This window comes from Polyergus mexicanus, unplaced genomic scaffold, assembly GCF_030449975.1.
Source record: "Polyergus mexicanus isolate NDT 795.1 unplaced genomic scaffold, iyPolMexi1.0 SCAF_13, whole genome shotgun sequence".
Taxonomy (NCBI): domain Eukaryota; kingdom Metazoa; phylum Arthropoda; class Insecta; order Hymenoptera; family Formicidae; genus Polyergus; species Polyergus mexicanus.
Window position 1 is genome coordinate 8480233 of NW_027223333.1, and position 13008 is coordinate 8493240.

General features: G+C 37.4%; 2 protein-coding genes across 10 annotated transcripts in view; one reads left to right on the forward strand and one right to left on the reverse strand.

Moving 5' to 3' along the window:
- LOC138938969 (nicotinic acetylcholine receptor alpha7 subunit) overlaps positions 1-1931 on the reverse strand; it is a 170381-nt gene extending 168450 nt beyond the window's left edge. The window contains exon 1 of one of the 4 annotated variants that reach the window (XM_070306393.1): positions 766-1931. In XM_070306393.1, the coding sequence (XP_070162494.1) occupies positions 766-814 (49 nt within the window). In that variant the 5' untranslated portion in view covers positions 815-1931. The remainder of the gene's footprint in view (positions 1-765) is intronic. The other 3 variants (XM_070306391.1, XM_070306394.1, XM_070306395.1) reach the window with 3 other exon arrangements.
- Positions 1-13008, forward strand: part of Zir (dedicator of cytokinesis) — a 169258-nt gene that overhangs the window by 146758 nt on the left and 9492 nt on the right. The window lies entirely within an intron of this gene.

The following is a 13008-nucleotide window of genomic DNA, read 5'->3' on the forward strand; positions in this document are numbered from 1 at the left end:
CGACGCTTGCAATGTCGAGAAGATATGATTAATAGCAACGAACGTTTCTGCGAGATCGAACTCGCAGGTTGCAAATTTGAAGAATTTCACGTTACTCGGCAAGTTGGCCAATTTTTCATATCTTTGAATATATAATGAAGATCTATAAAATTTTAGAAAAACAGCATAACAAAATTTCTAAGCAAGGTCTACATTAGAAACTGAAATTCCTTGATACGAATTTGAATATCAATGTGATATTCCGATTTCATGTCATCTTACATCAATATTATTATTACGTATCACGAGATGAGAAACCGTAATAGAGAGAAAGAGAGAGAGAAACGAAATCGTCACTACGACATCATCAGCCACGTAAAAGGAATGTCGGCGCCACTGTTCGAAATAATCAATTGTTCAATTACTCTCAAGAACGATGCTGAGAAAGAAGTGATTGCAATTATATTTAAGAAACATCTTGGATATAACGCAAACATTATTTCATGATTTTATCGTGCGTTCGCAGTGCCGGAAAGAAAGAGATACAGAAGCTCGGAGCAACGGGTGATGCGTCATGACGTCGACGGACACTTGTGGAAGGGACGGATAGGGATAAAACACACACGGTGAAATTCGAAGAGTAATCTCTCCCTTTTTTTGGCAAGAAAAAAAGGATCGGATAGCGAGACAACCGGTGGACGGTGTTCGCGTTGCGACTGAGATTTATGTGAAGGACATCGTCGGACTAACGGTTGAGATATTCTCCTGAAATTGAAAATCACTCACCGGATGCTGCCAGGGCTATCGCCGCGACAAGCGTCCACGAGCGTCTCATGTTTACTCGCGAAGTACTCGGAGTGAGGCTGCTATTCCTCCTTTCTCGAGGATCACTTGGAGCACCACCTCCACGTTGCCGATTTTCTCAACCTTCTTTTTCGCCACCGTTGTCGCCGTCGCAACCGCCTCAACGTCGCTCGTCCTCGCACGTGGCTGCCGAATTGCGTCAAGCAAGAACGAACCTCGATCCGGACCCCTCGGAGGATCAGCTGTCCTCGGCGGTTCGCTCGGCGCGATAAAAACCGAGCGATCGTTCTGAATCCTCAGGGCTCGCCCGGTCGCATCTGCACCGGGCTCGCCAGGTGCATCGTCCTAGATGCTCCGTCGAGGGCACGTGATCGCCTCCACGCAGCGATGTCCCGGTGCGGTAGTAATCCGCTGCTATCCCGTACCGGATGATAAAATCCGTGCGCACTATGGTCCAGAAGGTCCGTACCACGACGCGGCATCGTCGGGCAGCGCGGACATCTCTTGGTTTATCTTCCCGGGTTTCCCTTTAGTCTCGCGGTTATCACCGATAACGATGATATCGGTCGCACGAGCGACTCGGTTGAGCTTCAATCTCGTCAACCAGCACCAGCTGGTCGTCGCGATCGCAACTGATATCACGGGGGAGGCTGACTCCGCGGATCTCGCATGTATGATTTTTATATGTATGTGTGCGTGTGCGTATATATATGCGTGTACGTACAAAACAGGCTCAGGGACGCATCCGCAGTCCGATCATGGATTCGTTCCGCTCGTCGAACTTCCCGCGTTCGCTCGGTATAGTTGCCGCAGCATCGGGTCAGGGTGAACGACGGGGGTTCACCTTCGATAATGTGGATCCCGGAACGCGTGCGATCGCCAGGATCGCGAGAACATTCCTTCGTGCTTTCTCGTCCGTTACGGAGAGACGCGTGTAGCGCGGGCTGCCCTTCTAAATCTTAATCGTGGGGTTACTCTATCACTCTCCCCGTGCTTTGCCAGATGCGCCCTCGCCGGCGACCAACGCTGGACTAAGATTCATTTGGCTGCAACGCCGCGCGGTACTGCCGCTTCAGCCCGCTTTGGCGCTAGCTCTGTAGTAGCTAACCGCCACCGTTCACCACCTTCGGTTCTCTTCGTTGCTCGTGATATCTTTGTCATTTCTCTCTCTCTCTCTCTCTCTCTCTCTCTCTTTCAATCTCTCTCGCTCTCTCTTCCTTGTTGCCATTCTCTCCGTCTAGCACAGCATGTACACCTGCCAGTCGCCGTGCGCGTCTCGATTCCTCTTCTCTTCTTCACCCCCGTATCGTTCTATCTCGATCACCGATGCTGTTCGTCTCTCATATTTCTCATCCCGCATTCTCTCTCCTCTCTCTCTCCTCTGTTTCTCCACCTCTTTCTCTTTACCTCTCCAACTCGTTCTTGTTCTCGTCACATATATACCTTCTCCCCCTACGATATCCTCAACGACTTCCTTTCTCTTCGTCCCACCGGCACCTTGCCTCGCCTCGCGTTCTCGCTCGCGTTCAACCCTCGGCGGCCCACATCCGCGCAACGTGGGGTGGCGTGGTACCCCATGCGGTACGACCTGCCTCCCCTTTTTCCCCTCTCTTGTTCCCTCTCCACCCGATCTCCTCCCGCATGACTCCTCGCTCTCCGACATCCCTCTTCCTCCCGGGGCTATAGTGCATCCCAACATCGTTGGAGAAGAGAGAATCGTTACTATGGCGAGATCAATATGATAGAACGGCGCATGCCTCGGTATCCTTATACTTGAACCCCTCGCCACCATTCGCCCTGCCGCGTGTCTCTCTCTCTCGCAGTTCCGCTCATTCCGTCATCGTCGCGCATTATTATCCAGTCTCGTCGTCTCGTGCTTCATCTCACCGTCTCTCCCGTCTTCGTCGCTCGGGGATCCACGTCCCCCGATGACGTTCCTCATATTTCCCGTTTTCTCGCGCATATATCCCTCTTCGTCTTGGCGCGTACTGGAGGCCGCGTGCCAGACCGTGGGCGGCGTTGACTTAAGTCGGTTCAGTCAACAGAGGGCCGTATGCGGGAGGATACCGGTCCGGCCTCTCCGGTCCGGATCGACCTCCGGGATGTTCTCTTTTTCTCTTTTGAATGAAACAGAAGTAACGTTGAAATGAAACGACTAAGCTGCCGTCAGATATGTTCAGAATTGCGATCATCAATATTTTGATACCAGAGCGAAACCAACTAGAGTGATTCTGACTGTACTTCATTCACCAAATGGTGTTCGTAAAGAAAATGATTGGATTGATATTTTCAGATGCAGAGGAAAAATAAAATTGGCTACTCGGGAGACGACGTGTTACGCGTGTGCCAAGATATGCAACCGACCGCGTGATGCAGTATGTCTATGTCATGAAGCGCGCCAAAATGCTCATCGTAAATAAGAGAGAGAAAATTAGTATCGCATTTAAAAAAAAACTTGATTAAGTTTTTTATCCAGACAATATATAACACGATACTATAATATTGAGAGAATATAATTATAAGATATATTTTATTTTTCTAAATAATTGTTTTTCTCTCTAATAGATTTTAAGAGAAAAAAAAACACAAGACAGCGTAACCGTTACATAAACGTCATCTATTCTACACATTTTAAAAAGATAGCACATATTGATCTCCGCAAAATATTTCAACCTTTGTTTGCTCTGATGATTTTTATGAAACAAATAAAAAAATATCCCAGCAACAAAGAGAGAGAGAGAGAGAGAGAGAGAGAGAAGCTCTCGCTTTTTCTCCCAGTTAGAAAAGGGGGTTGCTCGGACGAGTTAACGCTCCGATGGCCCGATTCTCCTTTGTGCTGCCTTTTCTCCGTCTCGATGTTACGCTCCGCTTTTCCGCGTTGCGCGTCCCTCGCACACTCGCGTATCACGCGACAACGATGACGATGGTCATATCACGACGATACCCCGATGCATCGAATCGCATGATCATACACGACCGCATTCCCAACGAGTCAATCTACGTTTGAAACGATCTTGCGCTTTTGCATTTGATGAAGATTATCGTACAAGAATTTTTACCTTGAATGTCCAATTCATTGCAGATTTTTTTCTTAGAGAATATTTCGATGAAAATTATTATCCATTATAACTTTTAATGATATATTTAATATTAAATTAAAATTAAAAAAAAAAGGGAAAATTATTTTCGAGATTAAATGAACAATAACGATGTTTACGTAATCGTATCAAAAAGATGTTGGTTTGTCGAAAAAAATCTTCCCTTACAATCATTTATAACGCAAAAGTTATTCGACATTTGTATGATTAAAGATACTAATACTATTGAAATTTAATGCGATAAAAATAAAAAAATCTCTATATAAATACAACTATTATCGAGCTAAGTATGGCTGTCAGATGATAAAACATTGTTTACATAGAATTCTTTCGTAGAAATCCGATTCTATAATGCTTTGACGTTGATAACCCGTAAACATGTTGAGTGCACCGTATTTACACTTTGCATTACTGGCATCCGGAGTTTCGCCTTTGCGATTTCTACGCTTGTCGCTGATAATAGTCGCGAGTTTATACACTTCGCTAGCGTCAAAGTTACAACGTTTCTCAGACAATTTTTGAACAATTTCTGCCACGATGCACCAACGTTCTCCGACATCTCCTCGCATTTCCGCTTCTGATTGTCTGTTGCGTTTCCGCCTCAACGGTCCTTTACACTTCTCGATCCAACTTATTTGACGCCGTCCAATCGCGAAGAATAACCAATGTAAGCTTGACGTCTCCTAGTTTGCGATCGACTGCAAAAAACAACATAACTTTTCCGCTTTTCTCGCAGTCTTCTAGTTTCCGCTCCTATCTGGCGCCGAATCGAATGGAATATTTCATGCGATTCAACTACGTGCTTAGAGTCATAATTGTTCATCGACGTCTCGGTATTTACGATGTCGTATGTGATGTCGAGTTTTAAAAAATTTAGAGCGAGTACATATTTTACGAATATAGGATTTATTTTTAGTCAAAAATATAATAGATAATAGATTGTCATACTTATCGCTTAATAAAATATAATAAAAAAATAAAATAAGGAAATAATTTATCAATTGTTAAATATATTTTATATCTATTTATTTGCGTGTTATACGTAATTGATTACGCATGCAATTAATTATGCGGGTAATATATACGTATTTTACCGAGGAAGAATAAGAGAATTATATATTTCTTATAACTGACGCGATTACATATATACGAATAAATATAGAAAATATATTAAACATTTTTTTTTCAATAATCACATTGTTTCTTAATTTTACTAGTAAGTGTAAGACAGACTAATCGATATTCAGAAAAAACGTGAAGTTTATATGATGTCAAAATCTCTCGCTTTGAAAATAGAGTAAATTTAATTTAATCAGACAAATTAGCGAATTAAAATTGATAAAGTCAGAGAGAAGGGCCTTTTTGTACAAAGTGCTTATACAAACTTTCTTAGTATTTTAACGGTGGAAATAAGTGTGATAAATATTTTACAACATTTTTTTATATTATACAGAAATGTTTGCACAATATCCGAAAAAAGGACGTAATTACAGCGACTATAATACGTTCTTCCGATAAGTTATACGGTTCGGTAACGTCATCGACCAGCATTCCGACGTTGTTTCTTTGCCATCTTATTTGTAGGTGACCGGAGATCATTGGCACGACATTATTAATATTATCAAATCAGTCGCTATTACCCGAGTATTGCCCATTCCGTCTCACTTGAGACATGAGAGACACGCGGAATCTGCATCGCGATGAGATGCTAATTAACTCGAATACGATATCAAGGATTGAGACTCCCGAACGCAGGTATCGTATCTTACAAATCACGTTGGTCCTCCGTCGATTCGTCATCGCTCGCGACGTAAATGATATTCGGTAAATTTGAAACAATTTTAACCCTAGCAATTGTGCATCGACAGCAGGAGTCATTTAATTAAATCAATTAACGGGCAAGATCAGTAAAACTGGCGACCATGATATTAATTACTCATAATCTTTCTTGCGTCGAGACTAGAAATTTATTTCACTCTCTGAACCGATGAATTAAAGTAGCGATCGTAAAACGATATTCGATATTTTTTTTAATGAGATTATATATAAAACCGCAAAAATTTAATTGAGATCTCTTTAGAGCTTGTCTCTATTAACATTCAAATGAATAAAATATTGCATGCATTGTCGAATATTCGTGTGTGTACTTATCATAATCATACAATATTTAATATATAAATGATAGATCGTATAAATTCGAAACAATTATTGCATCGAATGTGCGTGAATTTCCATTATTATTTCCGTAAATGAAAACGCATTTTACATGCTTGATGAAGCTCGAGAGTATAAGATCATCTGCAGACAGATGATAAATTACTACGCGTAGTCAACTTCTCATGAACTACGAAACGTGCACGTGTGAAGGATTTGCAGTAAGCGGATAAAGGATTTCTCATTTGTCCCTTTTAGCTAAATATAGTATTAAAAATATTAATAAGAAAGAGAGACAGATAATAAAAACGTATTAAATATTCCAAATTTCTAAGTTTTAGGTAATTAGAAATATTCATTTCTTTGTTCAGAAATTTCAAATGTTCAATCATGGATGTAATCGATTCTATTAATTAACTTTGCAATTGGAGATTTGTGGTATAACCAGTTTAATAAAAAGAGGTTTTCTTTCATTATAAAAAAGTAATAAAGATTATCTATTTTCCACACAATCTCAATTTCGATAAAATTAATAATTCAAGGTAGATACGCGGGCGAAAAGAATGACGAAAGAGATGAGACCGCGGAAGAAGAGTCATTTATCATTTGAGGGGATTGCGAAGTTTTGAGAATTGCAAGTTTAATCAATCAAGACTATTTAATAATTGCTTGCTGACGTAGTAAGAGAATTGATATTTTATAATACTAAAGTTATCAAAGTTATGGTACGTCAGTGATTTTCTAAATTTCAATTAACTTTATCATGTTAATTCATTCATAGGGATATAGAGCGTTCCCGCATAAGATACTGCCAATATGAACTATCATTTTAATATTATATTATTCGATAAATTGACGGTGCGATTTCGAACGATATTACTAATTGTAAGGAGACTTTCCCCGAATAAAACAAGAATCCAACGCAACAATCTCGTTACTCGACCGCTAACGCAGCTTCTTCATTGCCGTCGCTATTTTGAGTTTTTGCCATCGCACCGACGACGAAACTCCTCGATGCTAAATAAATAATCGGTCTTTTTCTTTGTCGGCGTTGGATTCACGCGCGATTGTGCAAACAGAGGGACCGAGATTCGCGTTCACCTCGACGCTGAGATTCTATTTGCGCACCTGCACTCTCTTTCTACCTCCGAGTCCAATTATCTCGCGCCCACTACAAAGGATTTGTTTTAACAATCCGTAGCGCTATGCTCGTAACGGGAAGGAACTCCCATTTCCGCAATTATTTCGTGATGCGCGCGCTTCAATTAATCGCATCTTTCATTTCAAAAAAGACGCTCGCTCGATGATGCGAACGCGGACGTACCCTTGTCAAGACAGAAGTTACAGAGCTATCAAAGGACGAGCTTTATCTCTGACTGGCCGGTAATTAACATGTATTTCCATTGCGCGGTGAAATTGAATCCTTGGGCTTAAAACTTTGCCCGAAAACAAGATTGGATGGTGCAATTTCCGTAAACAACGTTGACTAGACAATGGCTTATTTTGAAGTCAAGCGATTCTCTGGAAATCAGCTTCTTGTTTGACGCCGCGAGTGAGTTTCGTGTTTGCATATTAATAAATCTTAAATTGAAGTCGGTGCCCAATTCTCTCTCAAGTCACTTCCAACTTGCGCTGGAAAACGCCGGAAATCGGGTCACTGTCGGTTTTTACTTCGTCCCGTCGATCGACTTACCGAAGTCGGTTCTCCCTCCGTTTTTCAGAAGTTTGAGACCGAACGTCGCAGCAAGGTGCCGCACTTAAAAGTCACTACCGAACATCGTCGGAATTTTTTGTAGGCAGGCTTTAAGTAAAAAAGAAAAGAACGCGCACGTGGAATGTGGGTCAAGTCAGCGTAATTTAATAACGTCTGGCCTAAAAGGTTTCGCGACGGCTTTGATGGCTGTCGTCAACGTTAAATTCCGAGCGACGCGCTCAATGCCAATTTCATTGACATTGACCATCATGAAACAATCAAGACTCATAAATTTATCATTAGATACGCGCACATCAGATATAATTATACATTAATTATCTCAGTAAAAATTCAAAAATTTATCTTGCTATTGCGTTTATTGCGAATTTCACAATCGACAGTTCCTGATATTGAATTTAATTAAAACGATCTATTATATGAAATAAAGCAAAATTTTAATAATGTACATATTTATAAGCTTTTATAGCCTATGCATAAAATTGCGTACCACTTATAACATTATTAATACAATATATATTCTCTAGTCTCTCTTATCCTACCATCCAATAAACATTAATTATTGCGCAATTAATTATTATGAGATAAAGTTGATTATTATTTGTTACATTAATTAATTAATCAATAACTGCGTTGCGGATTTTTACGCCCCTTATTGCGACAGTGAATACACAAGAAAGAATTGCGTAAGATTTTAAGCATTATCAGGCACTCAACGAACTGTCAGTAATTAATCCATCAAGCGGAATAACGATACAAGGCGAATATCAAATTCATCGAACAACGTTCGTGCTGAACAATATTCGAGCTTAATTAGCGTACATTTACATGGTCACTATTTAGCATTTCAATGATGCAACCTCACATATAGCTTCAACAACATACAAATGTAGTAAGCGCTGAAATCTCGGAGAATTTAAGATAAATCTAAAAAAAAAAAAATGAGATAACATATATAATAACAATTATTTACTATAATAACTATGCTATTTTGATAATATCTGCAGTTTTTTTCAAATTTAACTTTCAAAAGAATTAAGACTAATACTCTTTTAGCTCTTTTTAAATGTATAAAAGTTCTGACGAAATTTTGGTCATCACGATAAGATCAAAGTTAATGTCAACTTCTAGGGTTGTTATGACCAAAAGAAGATTAAAGGGAAAGAACAAACTAATCGCGAATAATACTTGGAACGATTCTTTATCGTTTGAATAAGAGGGGGAATTATCTGAAATTTATGGGAACCAGAAAAAACGATTTATTATGCGATACGATACGTGTTAGCGTTTATCAGCAAAGTAATGGAGAGGGGACCCGTATTTTCGACATAAACAACCCCCTTGCAAGTGCTAGCCATATCGAAAACGATATCATCTTCCACCATAAGTAAGCAAGAAGCATAATGACTTGGAAAACTCGCGATGTTCGTTAGCGCGAGAAATTTGATCATGCTTCGTTATATCGAATAATTATATCAAAGTCATCAGTCGTCGGCAAACCGCATTCATTTCGTTGGCCAAATCGCAGATGGCCTTATCTGACATATCAATCCTTTATGCTCTTTTCAGAATGTACTTGTAATTAATTATTTCTGTGATAACTTTAATAATTAATTATTTAGCCAACGTTACGACTAAAATAATTGAAATTGATTATAGAATCTCTTTCTATGTGTAAAATTTATAATTAAGATTATAAGATGTAAGATTATTAATGTTCTTTCTTGAATTTCTTTATTTATTGCATCTTCTTGATTTTCACACAACAAATAAAAAAATAAAAAATACGTGCGTGTGTGTCAAAAATATTTTACGGTATTTCATAAATGTACTCAAGAATAGAAATATTGAGAAAAAGAGAGAGCCATAAAATTTAAAGAGGTTACGAACAATATTTTCATTTCTTCTATCTACATTTTCTTGATACTTAAGAGTTATCACATTTCCAAAATAAGCGAACTCCAACAAAATAACTGAGTTAAAAAGCATTAAAGTAATAAAAAGAAAAAGAAAGATAAGTTACTTATATATACAATATTTCTTATTTTTATAGTACAGCTATAAAATCTTAAAATTGGAAACATGTAATTTTTTTTTACTGGTTTATACTACATACGTTAAAGATGTGATATTATCTCGTAGGAAATTAATAATATTCTAATTAATTCGAAAATGATAAAAAATTATAAAAGATTCGAAATAAATTTCGACTAGGTGGATTAAATACTGTGTAAAATGTTCAAAACTGAAGGCAAAACGAGATGCATGCGCATGATATCGACACATGCTTTCGGTTCGTTTATGAACATTCGATACTTGTACTTTCGTCACGTTCTTCGTCGAAGTATTATTATATGTGATTCTCAAGATGATGACCAAAAGCCTCGCAAGGTTGATAATGCACAACTTTGAGTTACGATCGGTTATAAAAATTTCGAGTCGACGGACTCTTATTCGGCGACAGAGGACATCGATATGGAAATTCGATAATATATCCTTCCGGATATTTTGCCCACGATAAAAGTTGCAAAACTCCCGGCACTTCTCTTAAGACCCCGAACTTCATAACCGGGATGAAATCTGATACTTTATACGATTCGAGATTGTGCTTAACAGGATGCGATAGTTAGCTACCGGTAAAAGGACGCGTAAGAGCTTTCGATTTATTGAGCGCCGAACTTTCTTTGCCAATTTAAATAATTCCTTCTGAAACCTACCAACCCGATTATAAAGTGCAACTAATGTACAGCACATTACGCTATTTAAATTTCAAATCACGAATGTATTGTTATATGCGTATTATTTTACACTTTGTAAAGCTAAATGGTAATTAAAAATTATTGCGCGGAGACGAGTTGTAGCTCGTCCCTTAAGTAAGATTTAGCGTTCAGGCCGCAATATATCAATATGTAAATTAACTCATTCATTAACTGTTCCCGCGCCACAGTCTCATATATGCTACTTATTTACGTGTGCCATAATTATTCTGTAATTAAGCTTCACTTATTCTGTAATTAGCGTTAATAGAGTTTAATGAAAGCTGCAGTTATCCGTTATAAACTCGTTGCTTGCCGATTAGCCCAAACATGCTTAGATGCATCCCTTGGAGATGCGAGCCGCAATACAATGCAGTGGTTCTCGTACGCAGAACTCGTAGAAGTAATGATACATCTTCGCGTGACTAATGTGCGTATATGTAGATTTCGCACGTCCAATAATCTATGATAAATTATTAACTATGACTTTGGCGATGTATCTTATTATTATTATATACATATCTCTGTTTTTCGCTGCTCGATATACTTGCGATTTTTTATTTTTCATTTACAATAATATTATGTAAAAGTCCGTTAAATTCTACGCGATTTTTGTATATTCTCCTCTTTAACTCGTTGTAATTAATTTTGATTTTATAAAAAAAGCACAATATATATAGCCTAAGAAAATTATTACAAAACAAGATTATTATTTTATTAATAAGGTTCATAGACAAATCTTTTCTTTTATATTTGTGATTGTAATATAATCTTAAAATACATCTGTTACATATTTTATTTTTTTTTATTTTTTGTTTTTGGTGTTTTACATTTTTATATTATAATCTTCGTATTGAGATAATGGCCGTTAAAATGTCGCTAATGGCGTTTTGGTTTAACGGCAATTGTTTTAATACGATTAAGATTAGTTATATAAAAATATAATACACTAAAAACAAAAACAAAAGTTCGATTAAAAACACAGACATATGGCTTGAGTGAAATTTATATAGAAAAATAAAAGATTCTGCTTGTAATATACATATAATACATTTGAGAAAAAGATATAGTTACACACGTCATGTCTTTTTTTCAAAGATTATCAGATTTTAATTCTTAAATAGTTTTTTTTACTACTATTAATGTTAATATACTTTTAATTAAGGATAAAATCAAACTCGAAAAATGAAGATTTTCATATATATTCGACAGATATGCGTTGTTACTCTTTCAAAAAATTATAAAATGCCTTCACATGGAGAAATGAAACAGCCATGCAAGCGTGACATGTACTGTCATCTAAACTGAGCTGTACTATACTAACTTAGCCAACAGCAATCCAGTTGGCAACAATCAAAGAATGGATCATATCAGAGAATGATAACAATGATAACAATTAACAAGGTTTACATGATATGTAAACAATATTTATCGTTATATTAATTATTCGACTTTGCGATTTGATCGTTTTACAGCATGTTCTTAATCCAAAAATTATATCTATTAGATCTAATTAGATGGTCGAAAAATTAAATGATATAGCATCGTGGACAAAATATATTTGACTCTGTGTGTTGTTAAAAAAATAATTATTGTTCGTAAAAATCGTAACGATATATTTGTTATATTGGTTGATAATATCGAATGAATCGCACTATTGAGGAAATAAAAAAAAAGAACGAGCAATATGTATATCTTAAAAATAATACTAATCAAATTTATAAATTACTCACTGCATATCGTTGTTTCGTACGTCGCCCGATGTTGCTTCAGATCTTCTTTTTCTCTTTTGTTTATTCTTTGCTGCTTTCTCATGGCACATACATTCACTCACTCATTCACGATTAATTATGGTTAATCGTATAAGCAGCGATCGCGAAATACTTCGCACGGCATTCCCGATCGCGGAACAATTACACGAGATAAACACTTTATTATATCATAAGAGAGTAATACGGAAAGTACGATTCGCAATTGACATTCACGCGAGGCCAAAATCATGTGCATCGTTGCAATAATAATATAGCAATCATTTAATTAATAATTATTTTATGCTCGCATTTTAGAAAAAGTTATCGGATGAAATATGTTTGACTATAATTGTCAAATAAATAATTATTATCCGTAGGATCGATGATCTCGAAGGATCGTAACAAAATTTATAATTTTTATTCCTATTGCTTCGATATTTTTATTCGCAATAATGGATTATCGCGCTTTGATAAAGATTTATATTTCCAATTACTTATATTCGTAATATAGTTTTGTGTCGTTTATTAAAAATAAATTAATCGTTAAAATAGACGCAAAATCTCCAGCCTCTAAGATGGCCGCGACGATGGACTCCTCGTCCTTTCAGACTCAGCTTTTCGCGTCTAAAAGGGCATCTTATGCTCTGTCCAGATATTTTTTACGTCTATGGTTTTTATATATTCAATAAATGCACTCCGTTAGACACTATTCCTGCTCTGAAGCGTTTGGTGAGCAAATGAAGGCGAAGAATCTT